General features: G+C 37.5%; 1 protein-coding gene across 3 annotated transcripts in view; it reads right to left on the minus strand.

The window, feature by feature from the left end:
• The window catches only part of WDR37 (WD repeat domain 37), a 42,078-nt gene extending 19,707 nt beyond the window's left edge, over window positions 1–22,371 (minus strand). The window contains exons 1-8 of one of the 3 annotated variants that reach the window (XM_057416448.1): window positions 22,270–22,347; window positions 17,018–17,049; window positions 12,971–13,148; window positions 9,395–9,491; window positions 6,822–6,917; window positions 6,592–6,656; window positions 2,452–2,587; window positions 1,040–1,111 (exon numbers count right to left, since the gene is read on the minus strand). In XM_057416448.1, the coding sequence (XP_057272431.1) occupies window positions 1,040–1,111; window positions 2,452–2,587; window positions 6,592–6,656; window positions 6,822–6,917; window positions 9,395–9,491; window positions 12,971–13,108 (604 nt within the window). In that variant the 5' untranslated portion in view covers window positions 13,109–13,148; window positions 17,018–17,049; window positions 22,270–22,347. Of the gene's footprint in view, window positions 1–1,039; window positions 1,112–2,451; window positions 2,588–6,591; window positions 6,657–6,821; window positions 6,918–9,394; window positions 9,492–12,970; window positions 13,149–17,017; window positions 17,175–22,269 lie in introns of those variants that run through there. The other 2 variants (XM_057416449.1, XM_057416447.1) reach the window with 2 other exon arrangements.
• Window positions 22,372–22,509: the final 138 nt, after the last annotated feature.

The following is a 22,509-nucleotide window of genomic DNA, read 5'->3' on the forward strand; positions in this document are numbered from 1 at the left end:
AGTGATTGGAGTTTTTTAAACATGACTTTATGGAGGATAAAGGCACCCCCTCCATGCAGCAAACAACCTGATTTATCTGAACAAGCTGAAGTGTTACCTGTTGTTTCTATGCATCTATCTGTTAGTATCTTTGTGTTGTAGGAACTAGAAGTCATATAGCAGGAAAAAGTAGAACTCATATAGCAGAAAAGTAGAATTCATGGTTGAAGTAGCTGACTACTTTCAGGAGAACTTAATTCTATTTGTATTTTTGCCACAGAGTTCATGTCATGTGCTAGCTGAGTTACTTAACCAAACATACCACTGGGGGCATTATGGATCACCTAGTGACCACTCAACTCAAATGATCACTCAGAATGCTCAAACCTCTTCACTGCTGATGTATAAAATCCTATACTGTAACTCCTTATGAAATAGAAGGGGGCTAATGAGGTGCTTGTCAAATTTGACATCAAAATTGAAGACAAACATCAAAAACTCTCACTGCAGTGCACCTCTCCACTCAAGGAGGGGTTTAAAAACACTGCTTCCATAATATTCATACCAGTACAAACAAATGCCTACATCAGTTAGCTGCCTTCAAAAAAAGATTTTAGTATTATGCAACAAATTATATATGGGATCATGTATTAAACAAAGTGCAAATAAATGTTCACCCAGCATCTGTATTTTGTATACCAAAAATAACACAGATCCTACAAATCAGCTAATTTCTGATAAGCTTTTCTTGCTCTGCATATGCATGAGACCTCAGTGAGTTCTGACATTTAACTTCTGAGTGTCATATCTATGCCTGTGAACTTCTTAACATGGACCTGTTTATTCGTTTAGCATTTACAGAACTGTCTTAATACGCCTCTCCAAGAATCACATTACAAAACATTCTCTGTATAAAGATTAGTGGAACTTCACAACTGACTTGTTACTTGTGTTGGCAAACCTGCAAGTGAAACCGTGATAAACATTTTTGTAGTTGTCTAAAACACACTTCCCCCTCCCACACTCCATTTCCAGTTTTCACAACATGCCCTCATCTTACCTGATCCAACATGCCCTACATACTTGACAAGGCACTTCCCTGTTTCTATGCTCCACAGCAAAGCAGTGTGATCTAGAAAGATTGAAAAGCAGCTGTAAATATTGTTACAAATGAATCAGTTAAAAGTGAAAAACATACAACAAAGTTATCTTCAAATGTAGAGCATAACATACAAAATAGATTTCAAACGTAGGACAGACCAAATCCTCTTTATTATTGCCTTATATATGAAATATACAAGCTTCCTATCATTATGACTTAATACACAATTCCCCCTAGAAAGTAAAGGTGCTGTCCCAGTTGGATTAATTCGCAGTAAGTATTCAAAGGCAAATTCTACTTTTGATATATTTGCTAACTTGGTTATATACTTATGTATAATGTCTCAACTGTGCATCACGAGATTCAGAAAACACAGAAATCATTCAGTGATAAAGTCAGGCAGCCATTACAAAAAGAGTTCTACATACAGACTATTTACTTTCTGCACAGAAGTCACAGAATCATAGAATAGTTGATACTGTCACTGCCTAAGTCACTGCAGAGCACAATGAAAACTCACTTAAAAAGGAATTCACTCCAAATTCCACTCCTTTATCCAAAAACAATTAATTCATAAATATTTGTAACTGGGAAGAACCTTAATGTTGAATTGGAAAATTACTGTTTCCAAGTTAAACTGGATGTCCCACACAAAGACAAAATGTGGACACATAAAAATTATTAACAGCTCAGTTTACGAAGCAGAGGTTTTGGGTCCATAATATTCATGTCCAGTAAGTGTTCAGATTCTGTTCCAGTTTCAAAAGACTGTCACTTCAAACTGGCCAATTCTAAGTGGTTATGGTTTATTTCCCTAGCAATTTTACAAAACCACACAAAGCCTCTAGAAAGATTTTTGGATCCTGATAGATCTAGTAAATTATTCATTAGTACCTGTACCCTCTCAAGTGGGAAGGAAGGAATGTAATGAAGTTAATAAGAACTGAAAATTAAGATTTTTACCTGCCCCTACAATTTTAGGCAAAAGCCAGATGAATATAATAACACAAGAACATGAAAAGTTCAACTAAGTCTACAGCATATGCAAAACAAAGGCTAAACGATACTATGATAGAAGGTCTGTTCAGTTCCCCAACCCACCCACTGCACCATCCAACAGGCTGCATCTGACCTTCAGGGAAGTGAACTGGCACATACTTTAAAAAGATTAACAAGGATGCCTGAACCTTCTAAAAGTTAAATGCACTTCAAGGAAACCCCAATTTTAGAATTTTTCAGCTACTTAATTTCTTTAAATTGACTCTTTCAGTGTGGAGTTTAAGTATTCAAGAATGCTTCTGATCTATATTTGATACAGCTTAGGGACTAAAACAGAATTTTCTAAAGATTCAAGTAACATAAAACTTTACCAGCAGATGCAGTTCCCAACACCACTGGTTGAGTTTTCGCAACACTGACATCCCAAATACCATCCCTGTGGCCAATATATTCCTTTACCAGTTGACAGATTGCCCTTGATGTTGTAGTTTTAAAACTGGATACAATCTGAAATAGCAGAAAGACCAACATATTTTTCTACATTGACTCAAGATTAAGTCATTATCTCACAAACACAAAAAGATACTCTTTTTCATAATAATTCTTCAGTGTCCTGACAGTTCACTATTGTCAAAAATTTGACATTTGATGGTAGGAAAGTGAGCTTGGATGCAAACATACCTATTCATTTTTAATTTTTTCTCTTTTTCTTCATAACACCCCCCTTTTTACAGAATGCAAGACAAAATATTCTGCACTACAATATCACAACCTCCCTAGAGTAATAACTTACACAAATGCAGTGTGCACTTCCCATTCAGTCTGGGCAAATAATAATTTTTAAAAAGAAAAACTGAAAGAAAATTTAAAAAATTCTAAAACCTCCACCAAAGCACAAAACCCCTCAAAACCTTCCTTGCTTATTCCCAAGCCAGTACATCTGATAACTTCAGAGATGGACCACATTATCTAGTGTATGCCTTTGTAAAAATGTACTTATTACATAAGTCCCGTAAAATCCTGAAACATTCCCACTTAAAACACTTTTTTCTTCAAAACTGCACAAAACTAATCAAATCAAACATTAACCTGAGAGCATCAGATGACTTTATTTCTGTAATACAGTTTGGGTTTTTTTCTTAAAGGTATGTCAAACTCGTCTACACATCTGAAAAGCACATTCCCTCAAAGCCAATGCTATTAGGGGAGAACAGAGAAGACTCAATAATCCAAATTTGTATGTGCATAAGTAATACCACATGAAAGGAAAAACAAGTCTAGCTAAACCAGTAAAACTACAAGGCACTATAGTATAGGAAGGCTGAAAACAGTATCTACAGAAAGGAACCGATTCGCAGAAATTCTACATTTTCAGATAAAGGGGAGTGCAATACTAAAACAAACAGACAAACAAACAAATAACTTGTCTTGCTGGAACACTTCTAGAGACAACAAATCAAAAATGGTGAAAGATAACTTCAAAAAGCAAAACCACTTTAAAACTATGCTATTTCTAACCCACAAGTCTCGAAGCTCATAACTGTCCTTTGAGAAAGACTAGCTGTAAAGCTTTATTAAAACCAAAACAAACAGACAAGTTCAAATTATCAGTGTTGTCCTCTGCATGCAATTATGGGTAGGTATCTATCTGACCAGTTAAGTCAAAACCTTTTAATGCTTCAACAGAAATCACATTAAGACTTATCTAATCTAAAGCTTAGTAAAAATTAGAAAATTAATTAAGTCCACATTTCAGATGCAATAAACTAAGGTTAAAATCCCATTCGTTTTTTGGTATCAAAAGAGAAGGTCTTAAGCATACCATTAAAGCAAATTACTTCCAAAAAGGTTTTTAAAAGTTCAGGAATATCTGCAAGAGCATTCCAAATCCTAAGCATGTCAACTTTCCAGTGTTGAAATGATAATGCCTTATCTGAATTCCAAATTAACAGCTAATATGCATTTGGGTTGCACAGCAGCAGAAGGACCAATCATTAAGGATGCATTGAAAAGAAAACAGGTTAATGGGAAAGGTTGTTAGTTCAGCCATACTGCAGAGTTTCAGAGGCTTCAAGTATAATCCTACAGATGCAACTTGCACATTGAATCCAGTCCTTAAACTCAATGGAGTCATGTATGAGAAATGGAATAGCAGAATTAATGTAAACAGTTAAGGACTTGATATAACTCAAATTCCAAAGTGGAAGCTTTTCAGCTTTCAATCCCACACTTGAACTATGCTTGTGTTCTGTCTTTCTAATGCTGAGTCAAACCCTCATGAAAAAGTTTTTTTAGGAGAAACTATCTTGTACTCATCAACAAGCACAGATTTTCTGCAGCTGCTGGACAATGGTTTCACTGATCATTTAATGGCAAGGCTGTAATACTCCTTTTGGAGTACTTGCTTTCTTTTTTGCTGTTCCTCACTTCACATACCAGTACTGGATAAACCAGAGAGCGCCCAGATTACTTCTCAGTTCCTTAACCATACATTAACAATTTTCCATGACAGAAAAGGAAATACTTCAATAACATGTAACTTGACAAAAGAGTTCTCTGTACCGCAGATGCAGATTCCTGCATCTATAAACAACTACAGTTAAATTACAGAATCTTGTCCATTAATGTACAGAAAACCTTATTTTTAGAGTACCAAGCACTTAATCTACTCTGTCTCTTCAGGGTTTGAGCACTGATCAATAACCCCTGCTGCTAAAAGCATCATTTTCCGAGATTATTTTTGCCGACTTAATATTCACACTCCTAATTCAGCTAAGGGATGAAAAGTATCCAGGTGTGGGAATTTTCTATGAAGGACATGAATTAAGCATAATTACTACAGCATTTTCTACAAGAAAATTAACAGATCGCTTTAGTCTCAGCATGTTTTACCAGTACTACAGCAGTCAAGTATCACCTGTTCTCATTGGAACAAGCAAATACTGAAAGCTCTTTTCAGAACAAACCTAAACTATACATTGGCAATCAGAAAAATTTAACTGTGTGCAATTACACGATACAATTGGTTTGTAAAACATAACTCTCTTCTCATTTACCATAGGGAAAAAGGAAGAAGTTTTAAAAAGTGACTTCTGACAAGTTTTAAATTAGACACAGAGTAACAGTATATAAGGATGGGCTGAAAAGAGAAGTTGCAATCCACTACCCCACTGAGTTTGGAACACAGCCCATTTTTGGTGAAGAGCACTGTTCACTCAATGCTCATAAAAAATATAGACACAAGAATTTCAAAGCTGTTGAACTCTTAAAACTCCTCAAATGTCATTTTCCCAGATACGGTATCATGGAACTCTAACTGCATCCAGTCAGGATACAGATAGAAACTTTGTTTGTTCAAAACTTAGTTATAGACTTTTCTGACTTTTGGCTATAATCTCTTTGTGGGTCAAGAGACAAAAGGTTACAGGTTTAACACTTCTAATTCATAACTACATAGCAGGTGTACTAATATTTTATGTCCCTACTAATATCATGTTGTCCCTGCTCAAGTGGCCTCATTAAAGACGCTGTAATTCTTAAACTCTTAAGCAAGAGATGTACCTCTGTGAATCAAATAGGCAAGAATAAAAAAGAAAGTCTGAATAACAGTAAAACAAAAAGGAGACCAAATAAAACACGGTAACTTAAATCTATTTCACCATACTAATCTTTACTCTTAAACTTTCAGAACACTTAAGAGATGGTATTTCCAAGACATCTGCAGTCATTCCATAACCACACATTAGCCTGCAATACTAGTCACCACAGAGCTTCCTATACATGCCAAATCCCATTATGGTTTCCTCACATTTCATTTACCCTTATTAATGTATCAGAAAATGAGCCTGAAGTAGGGTAAAAAGAGCGGCAGGTTAACGCTCTTTGAAAACTGAAAAAGGGGAAAGAAAAAGAAAAAAAATATTAGATGCAGATGAGCAAAATGAGAAGCATCAGAATGGTTTAACAGACCAAGCAAAAACAAAAAAAGCAAAAAAAACCAAGATAACTAGCTAACTAACTTGCAAGACTTGCAGTGTAAAAGAAACAAACCATTTTAGACTCACAGCTAAAAAATAATTAAAAACCCAAACACAACTGCCCACAACCTGTAACAGTACACATACAGATGCCTACTTAAATCCCTATTTCAACTGCAATACTCAAATGCTTATTCAGAAATTTGCTACCTACTAAGTTATTTCCCTCTTGAAACTGAATTTTTTAACTCTGTTTCCAAAAAAATTTAATTCCACATACACACATGAGCACACCCTCTCCCCTCCAACACTCACTCTGAAAAACAGGTGAGCAATTAGTGTAAAATGTCATATGGTGTGGTTGAAGTAATGGGTAATTGATGAATCCAAGATAAACACACTGGTCCTCAAGAGGCAGATTTACGCCAAGAACAGCACTGCTCAGCTAAAAGAAACTACAATTTACAGCTTAAAGACAGCCATGTTAGTCTCATAAGTACACATTGATGAGTAGAGATTTAATTTGTCTCATACCTTGCTAGTAGAGGCCTTGTAAGTCGTCTTTAATTTCTGAGAAAGCTGACTGGTACTATGACTGGCTGTTGAGACAAATAAATTCAAAGGAAGATATTTCAAACACAGCATTAGCTTTTTTGTGTAAGTAAATGGCATTAATTCCCTTCAATAAAATTCAAAGTTTTGGCCAAAGTAAAAATAAAATTAGTTAAAAAATACTGGCTTAGGATTCTTTGTGGTTCTCTTACCTTTTGCTTTCAGTTGTCCTTTGCTCAGTTCAGCTCCATCAATTGTCTGTCCTTCGGCTGCTAGACGCTCATTCAGTGTATCAATCTCTCTACGTACTAACAAAACCAAAAATTCATATTAATCCCAAAAATTGAGTGTTGCTAGCAATACCATTAACACACTATTTGACAACTGTTATGGTTAGTAAGTAATCTAATTTTAGGCTAAGGACAACAAAAAAGATTGTGATTTTATAAAAGCAAGTCTCACCAAGCCTCATGCTGAATTTTCCAGACATCAACCTTGACCCAGATTCCAAGGAAATACTGGCAGTTTTTAATTACTAATAAATGTGGCTAAGGATTACCAAAATTGCTTCTGTGAAATACAGGGCACATCTGTATTGAATTAAATCCAACAGAAGACAGAAAACTTGCAACATCATAAATATTTTAGCCACAGAATTAGTATGTCATTAACAAAGATTTTATTAATCACAAAACAGCTTTCTCTCCTGAACGCCTATCTACTATTAGGAGTTTCAGTAAGACAACATAATGCAGCAAATGCGTATTTTAAATACTTTGAAATACACTAAAAACATGTAGAATGACAAACACATTATACATTCAACTGGTTTAGAAACACTAAATATGATCAAAGTATTTTCATGGCACATCGGACAAAACATGTATTTGTAACAAGAAAACACTTTATCAATAATTTTAACTCTCACCAGTGCCGTTTCAACACAAGACAGAGTGATGGCATAGCTAAAACAAATCAAGTACTCATAAAAGATTGCCAGTGGCTGGGCTGGTTTAAGGTTGCTCAACCTCATTTTATAAAGAACATTTTTGGTGGCATAGTCTCAAAATCTGGGCTGATGCTCTTTCAAGTGTTTTCCTCAGGTGAATTCTTATTGAGAGGCTTTAACCAAGCAGTTCTTGAGGACAAGTCTAGGCCTGTCTTTCCACAAATTCTTAGGACTTTCTTAAAGAAGTTATTCACTCCCAGGCTTTGAAATGTGGGAGAATGTGACACATCAGGAGTATGACTCCTACCATTTCTGAGAAATTCACTGAAGTCGCAGTTCAGCACACCAGAAAAGTCAGTTTACACTTCCATATCACATCAAAGTGCTTGAAATGAATAAAGCAAGATTCTCTTTGCTGTCCCCCTAGTCACATAAACCTAAACTTTTATAAAACACAAACAATATGAGAAGAAGTAAACAAAGAGACAGGCTTGTAGTAACAGATGACTGAAATGAACAAGCCTGGCAGATACATGAGTTGCCTGAAAAGATTAGGGCTGAAGCCTGGAAGGGATAAGAAAAGGAACAAACTAGAATCAGCTGATATAAAGGAAAGGGAGTATAGGAAAAGCCAGGGAGGAAAAACCTGAGATTCTCTCTGTACAGTACCTACAACACTAGTGTAAGAATTAGACGAAGAACAAAAAATAACAGATTGAGAATCAGAAGAGAAAAATTTACAGACGGGGGGGTGCGAAAGAGATCACAAAGGCCAGGAGTGAACTAGAACTGAGAGGTGAAAGAAGATGAAGAAACAGAAATGGAATGCGAAGAAAATAATCATACAATGGAAGGTACAGACAAATTCACCACTTGTTTTCTGACAAACATTTCTGAAGGTTGGAGAGGGAGGCTTGCTACCAGCCAACTTCTCAGCAGGAGGCTGAAAACTCAGCTGTGCAAATTGTTACTAAAAAATAGGTAGTGATGATGTAGCCTTTAACCAACGCAATCTCAGGTTTTAAGAGAATAAAAAACCAGCACATTTGCAAAAAGACCACAAGAGCATTTTTTTAACATGAGTGTTTGGTTTAACTGTGGGAACAGATTAGGTGTGGAAAAGAAACTGACTTAGAGCCAAATCAGGCAGTTTCCACAATGCAGAAGCCAAGCCACACAACACAGCTTCCAAAATCCAGCAAGGACAACTGAGCAGAGGCTTTACCATATGACTGCCTGTGTTACTTACTTTGGATCCTCTGACATCACCTTGGAACATATTACCATACGACTGCACTGTCATTAAACAAACAATATTTTTTGCAGATAATACCTGGAATGTTTATCTGTGTGCTCCACTTCAACATTCATGATACCGCTGAGGTGCTGGTTATGCAATGTATTAAGAATGATCCAAACGCACCACATTTTACACTTTTTCAAGTAAGACATTTTCCAATTTTATTTAATAATATTCCATCACTAAAATTAAGCTTGTAAATACACAACAAAGCCACAGCCTTCAATGGCTGAACAGAGCTGACAGATTAACATAGTATATGCCAGAGCCTATAATGACAAGGAGGCAGCCACTTTCTTTGCCTAAGAGTCGAGGAGGATGACACACATTAGTTCTCACTTCTTCTATCAAATAGCTAAGAAAGTGCTGTTTCTGAAAAAATATAAACTCCATCTTTGGCTACAAGTTCAAAACAGTTCTTAAGCTCCTCACAGAAAAGCCACACTAATTACACTGCAATATCCAAGGTAAGTATCTCAGCATTACTATATGTTAAATTGAAACAATTCATAAGTTGCTGGAAAAAAAATACTCACATTCCAAATTTTCAATATACAGGTTTTCAAACTCCCGCTCTATTTGTCCAAAAAGTTCAAGGAGTGTATTCCGGATGGAAGATGGTAATTTTGAATCCTAGGACGCAAAATACTGGGGTTTATATATTTTTTTTACATGTATTTTATGTATTTACCCTTCAGTCTTAAACTGGTTTTAACAGTTCTCTCCATCTCCCACCAAGGAGGGAAATTAAAACTACTGCTAGTATAGAACATGAAACAAAAAGCTCTGTGCATCATAAGATTATTCATTTGACATACTCTCTTTAACTGGACAGAATTCAAATCTCCTGTAGGTTTCTTTGACTTTAACTACTGAAAAATTATAAAAGCAAGATACATGTACAACATACTAAAAAAAAAAAAAAAGAAAAAAACTACAGTATAATGTCAATGTGCTTCCAGTTCAACAGGAAATAATACCTTTGGCTGACAAAGTAATGCAGAAGTTGAATATGCATTAAGTTAGGAAGTTTTCATCACAATGCACATTATTATCAAAGCTTAGGACAAACTAACCTTTTAAGAGTATTTTTAACTTCTGCCTACTTTTGCCACTATCTGTAACTGTAAAGAAAACTGCAATTTCCAATTCTTCCCTCTCTGATACTACTAAAGCAGCTCATCCTCACAAAGTATTTTAAAGCAAATTCAGAGAGGAGGGCTGTTTTTTTTTCCCTTCAGCATAATCAACATAGCAATTCAAAGGCATAAAATCAAGTATGTAATAAAGCCACTAACACAGGATTTGTATGATCTGAGCTCAATGCACAGCCTGACCATGAGTTTCTGCTGGCATATAAATTAAATTTTATTCATCTGCCTATAAAACAGAGCATCACCGTAGTTTCCCTGAACAAATGCATGTCGTATGCAAAACAAGTACCTGCTGATTTCTGTTGGGGTTCAAAGTTCTCATTACATCAATGATTTTGTTTATCACTGTTAAGCAGCTGTATTCAAAACCTGAGAAACTGCTATGCAAGGAAAGAAGTTACCCAGATATTACCAATATATCAATATTCATCTGTCAGATATACAGGGAATGAGCCTATCAGCAACATATACTTCCTTTAAAGCAAAAGTTTGTAATTTCAAAATCTTGAAATCATCACCTATGAGCAAAAAAAGAAAACTGAGTCAGCTTCTGCCACAGAACAAAACACTAGTCCAGGTTTAATAATGTTTCAGAAGAAATATTATTAGAATGGAAGTACAAATGTTAGCACAGTACAGCACCCAAATTCGAGTGAACTTCATTATCCAATCAGCAAGTTTAGTGCTGATTATAGCTTGTTTTGTTCTTAAGTGTTTCTGCAAACCCAAATCAAAAGAAATTGGTTCGGTTACTATAAACTGACTGAACCAGAAGGAAGTGTGTGCATACTGTCCATCAGAGGGCAGCATGCACCTTCAATCAAATCAGCCTCTAAGCAACCAGAATTTAATCTCACATTTTGGTTCATAGTGTCGACATGGTTGTCTTCAGAAACAATTAGAAAAGCTTATCATGATCCCGACTTTAAGAGTTATTTCTGAACATCAATTTTGAAGAGCAGAGCAAGAGAAACCACTAATAGCCATGACATAGAGCATGCCTGCTTTGTTTGAAATTCAGTTTTGCATCAGTTTCACAGCAACTTTTAAGCTGTGGCACTGTGCTGGAAATAGTGGTACTATGCTCCTTATGCACCCCCAGGATATTCCTTTTTGCATAGTCTTCCTTGAGACTTGAACTTCTCCCTTGAGACAGTACTTTTGTTCATGAATTTACAGTCAACTAGAATGTGAAATAGATCCTGATTAAAACCAACTTGAACCAAAGAGATTAAACAAGAATACTATACAAAAAAAAAAAAAAAAAAAAAAAAAAAACCAACACTGAAGTTAGAAGAATTCTTTCTGATTGCATTACCCAATAATTCCATACAGGAAGGTTATGAAAGAAACCAAGTTATCCTACAACTTTCAAAACAGAAAAGGAGATGTTGGAAAGCTTTTCAGTCTACTTCTCAGAGCCTCAAAGCATAAGCAAATCTGAACTTGTCTTAAAGTAACCAGCATAGTGAAACACATCCACTTCCTTTACTCTCTTTAAAACTGGCATTAAATTAGCTTATTAAAATATCATGTAATAATGTTGTCTGTGTATCTGCAAAAGTACTTCTCTAGATGTCATGTGTTTTACAGCTCCACTGTGAAAGGGCATTAATACTCCATACTTGTTAGAATCTGCCACCAGCAAGGTTAAAGGTCAGCAAAATTAAATAAGATGCTACATAAAACACTTTAAACATTTACATATTACAATATAAGACACTTTGATAAGAAATACTAAAACAGCATAAAATTTTGGTTTACTACAAGAAGCAAGAGCATGCCTTAACCTCCCAGCTGCCATTTCATTCCTTTCCTGAAGTAAGGCTGTAACTAACAGCCCAAATGCACAAAGTTTCCTAGCCAAGTACTTACATTCTCCAACTTCTAGATGACTACAAACGACAACTTGGGCTCTGTTAGTTTCCAGAAAACTAAAACTACTAATCTACTGAACAACAGATTAAATTAAAAAAAGATTAAAAATAAATCACAACACTGAGAAAACACAAGGTTTTCCCTTCAGAGCATCTGCGAAGTCTAGAAAGTGGGGTTCCTCCTAGCCAAACACTGTTGATATTTCAAACTACCTCTGATGAGAATCAAGTTTTGCATCACTTTTGCCAGGCCTGCATTAACATTGTGTAGTTAATCATTGTGTAGTTAATTTAACAATAGTTTTCACACTGATTTTTACTTACCTCTGACAGCACTATTTCAAACACTTCTCACAGGAGCTTTACCTACAGTTAATCTCAATATTGTTAGGTGGAACACTCCAAGTGCCTCCAGAATGCATCCACTACAGACTGACATGATTAAGAAAACTATCAAAGTTTGTGGTTGCTGTTTTTTGCCTTAAGTTTAACGAAGAAGATCACACCTTTGAATCAAATTTAAAGAAAACCCATACCCCCACAAAACACACACACACACACATGCACACAGAAAACCCCACAAACATTTAAGGTAGTTCATGCCTCTGTCACACAGGCAGTATTTGTTTATATTATGGAAAGGAATGCAGAACAGCACTCCCAGTAATACCTTCCCTATCAGAGGCATAATAACAGATGTTTTGGTTTATTCATATTCTTGGGTTACTACTATTCTAAATTCAAGCTTAAAAGATCAAGAATCAATCTTCAACTTTAAGGAAGTGGAGGAGAGATGCACAGCAAAATAAACGGGCTGTTTCTTTGCATTTCTTCATGGTTTTATCATTCACGTAATACACAAAAGCTGATAAAAAGCTCCACAGGTCTGTACAACTCAAAACACTGTCAATGTCCACATCAATAGCCTCCAGAGACAGTCAGCACTTACAAGCAAGAAAGTCTGCTGTTCCTGCAGCTTTACTGGATGTATTTCATTACTTAAGTCTAATTCATTTCTTTGCATGGAAAACACTCATAAAAAAGTTATGGCAGTTACCCAGGCAGCAGTGTGTTATCTTACCTGCCCTTCCAACATGTCTCTTTGCAGTCCTGCCCGTTCTTGCTCGGAACTGTTAGTTCTTCGGATTGAAAGACTGTGTGATTTACGTTTCTGCTTTGCTTGGCGAGCAGATGCACAACTTCCACTTTCTATTGGCATTACTTCAAAAAAACAGCTTCACAGAGGCTCCTATGATAAACTAAGGACAAGCGTTACACATTACAAATTGCCTTGCCAAACTAACCAGAGTTTAAAATTTGTTTTTCTCAAAATACTTAGTTCTCTTAGTTCTTCTAAATTTTGGAGGAGTTCGGGTTGTCATTACAAAGAAGGGATCCCTATTTACTGACAACTATTCTTCAAACAACATTAAAATCAAAACCACATATGCATATACATAAAGTGGAATAACTTTGGCATTTCTTATTCATTAGCTATCAAACCTTCACAAAAGGAAAATAAATTCCATGACCTTGCTCATTTTGGAGAACAGTAGCAGAGGCAGCCCCAAAATGCTTCCAGGAAACAACTACTAGACATACTATAGTTCACTGAAATGCATGCAAAATTAAAACCCAGCTGGAAAATGAAAGCAAACAGACATGATAATTTAGGGACACTGTCAGGTTACAAATGTATTATGCAACATCAAGTGTTAGTATACCAAGTGTAACAGGTGTGCCTGTTTACACATAAGCAGAATTAATTTTAATGGAGGAGTTCTGAAAACCACTTTCCACCATTTTTGACAGCTCATGGTTTCACTTTCTTGATAGTAAAAGTGCACATGAATTTAGGAGAATAGTGAAAGTGCACCTGACTTACCAGGCCATTGCTGTTAAATTTTGTCAGCTTGTCAAAGCCACATATGCATTTTAATAACTAGAAACACCTGACAGTATCACCAACTAACATTACCATGCGTGATCTACTGCTTTCCTCTGTTTAAGAAAAATCAAATAATTTTTGATTTCTTACATAAATGTGGAGAATACATTCTTCAGCGTTGAAATTTGATTTACTTTTTTTTTTTAACAAAAGTTTAATTACTGGAATTTATTTCTTATTTACTTAACCCTCATATTCAAAAGGAATTATTTTTAGTTCCAAGGGGTACCAGTTGTTAAACATTTCAAATGGTTTAGGATTGACAACTCAGAATTTTTCAATCAGGAACACTGAAAACAAATAAAATTTAAAAATAAAAATTCATTCTCCAGCATCAATAATTTCTGAAACAATATTTTCAACTTAAAAGAGCTGCAATAGTCTGAAGAGAAATAGGAGAGCAGAGCTGGCAAAGCTAACAAGGCAACTGAGCTTCCTTTTAAATAAGCTTATCAGAGAATATTTAAACCAAACCCAGGGCCACTTCCAATTTAAGATCCGCCAACACACTGGATCTCAAGCTAGGAATGAGCACCACCACTATTAACAAGACTAGGCATTAACCAGGTCAGTGAGTTTGACACAGTATTTTCAGCTTTTTAACACATCATAAAGCCAAGGAAAAACGTATCTTACTAGAAACAAAGTATGCACCATGAATAAAAACATCTTTACATTTTCTTTGGGTTTTTGATACCATGAAATGAAAATTATGAAGGTATATAAATTTATATCAAAATGAGATGAGATTTAGTTAAGGTTTTGATGCCCATCCATCTCCAAGTTTGCTCATTAAAAAAAGGTGGTATTTTAATTATCTTTTGGAACACCCGAGTTTCAGTAACCTGACATCAACTCCATAGAGAATCTAAAATAAAATTCAGGTTGCACCAGTTCCATGCACTGCACTGAAATTATTTTGTTCATTTTCTCTGGACTCTTCATAGTCCTCCCCTGCACCTAATCCCATCAGAGCTTTTTATGTGTGATTAATCAGTAGTAACTAACTGGATATAGTGACAAATTAAGGACAAAAGAAGAGAAAATCTACCATTGGGTAGTTTCTTATTTGACTAGATTTCTTTTTTCACTGGACTAGATTCCTCTACCAGAGAAAGAGAGAGAGAACGGAAATTAAAATAAAAAATTAAATAACATCCCATAAATAAGTTACTGCCAATTTTCTGGGCTTCACAAAGTATCTTCCTGTTCTTAGACATATGGTCCTTAGAATTAGGAACAGGTTTTCAGCGCTCATCACACTTCTCTTTATTTTCAAAATATGATCAGATCCCAAATGCATGTTTATTCTCCTCACTTCCACCCTCCTTCCTATCTCCCTTGGGAACCACTCTTTCAATGGCTTTCAGTTTACCCTTTTCTGCAGCATTTGGGATCACTTTTTAAGGCCCGAAGCAACAAACACACATAGGTGTGCTAAACAGTTCTGTATCTATACCTACACAGTTACATATAAGCACACTGGTCAGGTAACACTGTTTCATAAAGGCCTGTGTTAAAAGAAAAAAATCATTTCTGATTTCTGCCAGATACGGCTCCTGAGCTGTAGTTACAGAGATGTTGATATGGTTTATGCCTTACCTGGTATTGTTTTAACTACGGTAACTTTTATTTGCCTTCTGCTGCCAAGCCACTTCATTTTAGGGGACTTTACCAAGAAATATTCTTTGCTGGATTGATTCATAAAATCATAGAATTGTTTCAGTTGACAAGAACCTTCAAAGGTCATCTAGTACAACTCCGCTGCAGTGAGGGACATCTTCAAATAGATTGGGTTGCTCAGAGCCTCATTCCAACCTAACCTTGAGTATGTTCAGGAATGGGACATCCATCGCCTCTCTGGGCTATCTGTTCCAGTTATTTTACCCCCCTCACGGTAAAATCTAATCTTGTATCTAATCTAAATCTACCCTTTTTTGGTTTGAAAGCATTACCCCATGTCCGTCACTAAAGATCCTGGCAATAAGTCATTTTCTTTCTTATAGTAAGTACTAAAAAGACACAGTAAGGTCTCCTCAGGCTGAACAAGACCAAGTCTCTCAGCCTTTCCTCATAGGAGAGGTGCTCCAGCCCTCTGATTTTATTTGTGGCCTCCTCTGGACTCACTCCAACAGGTGATGTGTCACACGCCACAACTGGCTTTCTAAGGCACAGGTGCACTTTGCTACCTCATATCTGATTTTTCATGCCCTGGTATACTCAAGTCCTTCTCTGCAGGGCTGCTCTCAATCCATTCATCCTCCAGTCTGCATCGATAGTGGGGACTGCCCTGGCCCAGGTGTAGGACTTTGCACTTGGCTTTGTTGAACTTCATGAGGCTCACATGGGCCCACTCCTCAAAGCCTGTCCAGGCCTCTCTGGATAGTATCCTTTCCCTCCAGTGTGTCAGTGCACCACTCGCTATACCACTCAGCATCAATATATTTAGATTTGGCAGCTACACATTCTAGCAAGTAGAATTTAAAGGGACACTGTTGAATGCATGAGATTATATTTTTACACAGTGAAATGCTCACTTTAACTACACAAAAGTTTCTACTTTCACAGTTCATAAGCAAACAGGAACAATTAGGTAAGAACCACCACCATTACTCTATTTGGTAGCAGCACTTCACCTGCAGCCAGTGTCATTGACAGTAATCGCACTCTCCTCATGCACCAGCATGACCACATCACTCATGCACTATTCTGGAGAGAGCAAGCATGCACACTCTTCCCCAGGCTCTGCAAGAGGGTGCTGCACACAGCCATAAGCCAAGCTGAAATCAGAGGCAACAAGCAGGCAGGTGCATACAAAGGACAGGAAGGAGAAGCCAGAGGGAACTAGATTCACTGCCTTTAATATTGTTCTGAATTCCACCAAATAGCCTTACAAACTTTCAGTAAGGGAGCAATAATTAAAGAGTTTTTAGAACCAGGACGTAAATTCAGTTTTAAAAGTGACAGTGTCCCTTTAAATATTAACTTAACTTTGACAATTTCAGAGCTATTTTGATGCTAATTGCAACAGTAAGAAGCTACAGGTTTTCCAAGAGCATATTTCACATAACAGATCCTTGGCAATATGATGCTGAAAAAAAAAAAAAAAAAAAAAGTGCTCATTTCTAGCAGTTACCTGATTCCCCTTATTATGTAAGGTTTTCAAACAATGAAAATTACCTGTCCAGTATATCAGTGTCATGTTACATATCCTATGAAAACCATATTAAATATTGATTAGTGAAACAGTCAGTAGCATACAAACCAAAGTCTTTCACATTTTTGAAACTTCTGTAGTTAGAACACACCAGATGACAGGAAAGGGGGATGAGGGAAAACATCAACACAAGTCAAGACTAAGCATCAAATCCCAGCCAAACAAATAAAAAAAAGGCTTCAAAATGACCCACTATATATTGTTAGTCAGATGTAGGTAATCATAACTTTTGAGTGTTACAAATGGGTTCTGAAAAGTTAAATTCACTTTCCTTCTACTTAGTAATACTGTAAGTCAAATGAAAAATCACCAGTAAGTATGGGAGTCTGGTTTCCTCAACGAAGTACAACCAAGTTCACAAAAGCTAAAAAGTAGCAATCAAGAGTAAAAAAGGCTGAAGTACTAAGGGAAAAAAAAGCAATCAGAAAAAGGGGCAGAGTCTCGTATTACTAAGCTATATTCATTAAGGGTGGCAGTTCACAAGTACTGTATTATTAAAAAGTGTGCTTATGAGACATACTGATTTTTTTGGCTCAATTGCTCTTGAAAACAAGACGTTTGCATAGTGTTTTTCATGCAATGATTTGTCAAAGCCTCAAGAGAACAAATTTCTGAAAAAATTAATCAGCAGAAGTAGGGGAAAAAAATATGCCCTAGAAAATATCTAGACCACAGGTGACTACTACTTTCTGAATACAAAGATACTTCAGTATTTTGGTTATGCTGTTTAATTAATCTCACAGCATATGTTACAGCACATTAAAGTTCTGCCACCTACCTTTCTGTAGCAGATGTTACTATGTATTCAGTCACAGGAAATATTTCAACAGAATAACAGTGAAGAGCAGATGTGTAACCGAGTACTGTTCTGTCCAGCTACAACAGAGAAATGGCACCAAAAGTGCACACACACATATCTTACTAGACTTAAAAATCCAGTGCAGCAGTCAACTAATTCTACTTGCCTACTTCTTCTATGCTTGAATATGGAACAAGTAAACTGCTGAAGGAAAGTATTTCTGGGGTATGCATTCTGCTGAAGCCAGGGAGAAAATCTGTTTTAAGAAGTGTCAGAGCACAGAATGTCGACAGTATTGCATTTCCTTTTTTGTTCAGTCAAGATAACACACAAGTCTGTAAAGGGAAAGCACCAGCAAGTTTCAGCAACATCTCTTACCCAAGCTCTCCCTATTCCATTGTGTTCAGAGTTTAGCAATAGTAATACTTACTATTTAAATGACTGTGACAAAAAAAAGAAAGCATAAAACCCACCTACAACACAGAAACAATTCTTAAATCTCTAAGTCTCAGGTGTTTCAAGCAAAATTTCAGTGCATACTACATAAAAAATAAACGCTTTTTACAATAGTAATTATTGTCCTGTGCAACATTAAAACCTTACAATAAAAAGATGCCAGTTAACATGAGATTTGCTCTTTTTTCACAAAGCAGGGAGGGAAAGTGGAAAGAAAGGAGAATGATTACAGCTATTAAGTTCTTAATTACATGTAACTCAGTTTGACAGCATTACTCATGAGTTAAAGGAATTTAAGTATCAATATATACCACTACAATCTTCATTCATATGCAAAGAAATCAGACTTAAAGGAGTAAAACTTCTATTTTGAGGTCTTTGGTGAACAATTTGCTTCAAGGATGCTGTACATTCAAGTACCGTTAATTCAATGCAAGCTGTAAGAATACAGCACCTGAGAAAGATCAGGCCAAACCAACTTCTTTGTAAGACTAGTTGTTTTGCTAAAGATAAATATTTAGGAAACAAAGACATTCCAGATCATCACAGAAGACACTAGAACCACTGATAAGGGTTCTCCAACCTTATGAAATCACTTGAGCATTACAACATTGATTTTTTTTCTAAATTTAGCACAGCATTCTTTCAAACAGAACTGGATGTTCCTCAAAATATAAAAGGGGAAAGCATCCACTACTGAAAAGGCAACAACTTACCCCTGACAGAAAGCATAGTAAAGAAGCTGCACTAATGAATTTTAAGTATGTTATACAGCTGGAAATCAATGATAAAAGCTTTAACACATTAGTAAGGATCTACTCTGAGCAAGCTTCTAACACCAACACCCAGGCATAAGCCAGCCCAGTTTTGCTGCTAGCAAGCTTTGATCTTGCTAGTTCAACTATGTCAGCAAATTCTGCAATGATACAAAAAGCTGTGCAGACCTAGACTACAAAACAGTCTGCTAAGGCAAGAAATGATGCTCTCAACCATACTGACTTATTTCAACTAATATTAAACAACAATAATTATCAAACTTGGATTATTTAACTGTGCTCACTGTTTCAAGTAGCATAAATGGTACAGGGTACAGTATAAGCTTACATTTAACACTAGTTAGTTATGACAGATACATACTACGAGTATATACCGTACCTTGTTTTATTAATAGGTGTTGATTAGTTAACTTATTAGAGAGTTCAGTGGATAGCATCAGGTCCTGCTAAATTACTTACACCTGGTTAAATTCTAAAACATGTTTGAAGGCTACTCTATTTCCTTAGCTGTTTCATAGGTATTTTACCTCCCATTCCTGTACTAGCAAATCCTTAATAGCCTAGGAATTGTCTGCATGCATGCACAGGTATGCAAATGCAGGACCTGAGGGTGAGGAATCCTAAGGAAGTTGAAGAGCAAAGGCGGTTTAACCAGGTATTTGTTTCAGGAAGCACTGCACCACATTCAGAGGCTAGAATCTTACTGTGCTACTCTCTAAACAGGCATTATTTAGGTAGTTATTACCGATGTACTAGATAAACTTTTATAATGCTTTTATGCAAGCAGAGTGACCTCTAATATCATTGCTGGGAATATATTAATTGCTAATAAATTAGAATATTTTACTGTTAAAGACATCAACAAAAGCAAGTAACTTTGACACTAACTATAACACATTCAGCAAGGTTTTCTGAAGCACCAAATAAATACAGCACATTCTTGAAGCTTTTCCTCATGTGGCCTACTACAGAGAACCACCAAATCTTTCAACAGCACATGTAATAGCAATGCAAGCACCAAGTCCTACCATTTTCAAACACCAAGACAGTCTCAAAATAGTCAGTATATATTACTCGAGGATGAGAAAATAACAAATCACCCCAGCGTCTAAAGACACCATCACGATTCCTGTCCATTCCTCCGGGGTCATGAACAGGGTACTAATAAACTCTCCCCCCAGAGGTTTGAAGATCTGGTCTCTGGAACAAGCCCCTCACCCGGCCTTACAACACAAGCTGCTAGTCTTAGCCCCAAGAATGCCATGACATAAAGTCTCATTTCAAACGTATAAAATGCAATACCACTTAACTTCTCCTTACTTGACATATACTAGTTCTGGCTTGCAATTTCTGGATTTTTGTAGGAGTAAGCTCTTTTAAGGCACTATCAGCACACTCACAATGTTTCTCCTATGACTATACCAACACCCTCAAGCATTTCAGTCCATACAAGAGACTGCATCCTTTAAACAAGTCCTAAATTTAAAAGGCAGTGGAATAGCATGTCTACATTAGAGAGACAGTCTTATCTTAGAATTAGATTTAACATGATCAGCCTAGTTTAGGGACAAATGTACACATAAACTACAGGCATTAAAGAAACATACAACAAAACACACACACAAAAAAACATTACTGTGTTCTCTGCCTTAAATTCTTATGTTGGGTTCAGGCACCTTCTCTTAAAATAACTGCCCAAGTCCACAACACACAAAGCTACATTTAAAGTTATTACAACAAGACAGGTCAGGGTTGACACACGCACACACACACACAAGATCCTATCTAATGTAAACCACGCATTACAAAACATACTTGAGGATTGAGGTTACCAGCTCCCTTTCAAAAACATCACACAAGAAATGCCAGCAGCAGGCTTGGTTGGAAAACAGTTTGAGAAATTTGCTTAAGGAGAACGATACTGCTGTTACGTTGCAAAATGGGTGCCTGAACAACAGACATTTGTATAATTTCAAGGTGTACTCAATGACACTGAATCACTTCAAAGAAGCTGCTCCACCAGTTCTTTACGTACATCTTCCATGAAATACTGTTATAGAAGGCACACTTTAAAACACCATAACAAAACAAACTTTCACAAGCTGAAAGATGTAACAAGAAGGATAAAGACATACAGAAATTTCTCTTTCCTTGCAAACACCAAGGTGTCCCTGAACAACGGTTCAAGTCGTAACTTGAAAAAGTTTTCCTTGTTTTGCATAAGCACAATCTACTTATTTAATTTTATTCTGCAAATGGAACCTGACATCCACTCAATCTCTGAAAGAGCAGACATTAATTCTCTCCTTCAGATTTGTTTTCACAATTTTTAGCTCAGGAAGTTAAATACTGCAAATGGCTTTTTACAGACTTAACTTTTACCCATCTTGGAGCGTTCTGAGCCATGCTCCTGCTGCTGGAGGCCATATCTACCCTGTCCCAGCACAAACTTCATGTTGTCAGGCAGTTGTACCCTACTTCAAGGAACATGGGTGTTTCACTTTTACTCCATTTGTACGGATGTCAGAGAATCTGAACTCACATTAGTTACGCACTAGTGTAAGCCAATGAGGTACCACTACACTTGGCTTGCCCTTAGGATTTGCGGTAGGACACAAAGTTAGGGACCAGAGTCTCCTCAACAGGAGCCCTTGGTTTCATTTCACTATCTGCAGACCTGCAACCACCCCTACAGCCTCGGGCTGGAAGTGGTTAAAAAACACCCCAAGCAAATAAAGAAAAACACACAAGACAGGAAAACAGTAAGAAGGGCTAATTTTCGGTTATTTAGGGTTCTAAGAGAGAACCCGCAGGTCATTTCATGCGAAATAAACCGGAATAGGACGGGCTGGGAGAGGGTGCCAAGGCAGGAGCCCCGCTTGACGGCACAGGCCTGGCGAGGCGGCGGCACTGCACAGGTCACACCGCTGCCCCGCTTCCCCCGAGACCCCTTCCCGGGCGTCCCGCCCAGCTCTGCAGCCCGACCCCTCCCTTTCCCCCCCCCCCGGCCCTCCCGCGCCAGGCCGCGCCCGCAGCCCCGCTGGGGATCCACTGTCCGCGGCGGCGGGGGGCCTGGCTGGGCGGGAAGATGGCGGAGGGTCTGCGCCCCGCTGAGGGGAGCGGGGAAAGGGGAGCGGGGAAAGGGGAGCGGGGAAAGGGGGGCGCCGAGGCCGCCCGCACTCACCTGTCAGCCACAGCCGGGGCGGCGGGCGGGAAGGGGAAGGGCTGCAGGCAGCGGGGGGGGGGAAGGAGAAGGAGGAGGGTGGTGGCGGGAGGAGCAGCGACGCGACGCGCCTCTCTGGTGAGGAGCCCCCGGGGCGACATCCGGCGACGGGCGGAAGCGGCCCGCGGCCCCCGCTCGCCGCCATGGCGACGGGGTAGGTAGCGGGAGAGCACTCCGCGCCACCGGCCGAACCTCCCTCAC

Source organism: Pezoporus wallicus, unplaced genomic scaffold, assembly GCF_028554395.1.
Source record: "Pezoporus wallicus isolate ANWC-B61680 ecotype Strahan unplaced genomic scaffold, APGP_CSIRO_Pwel_v1 contig_3847, whole genome shotgun sequence".
In the NCBI taxonomy this organism is placed as follows: Eukaryota; Metazoa; Chordata; class Aves; order Psittaciformes; family Psittacidae; genus Pezoporus; species Pezoporus wallicus.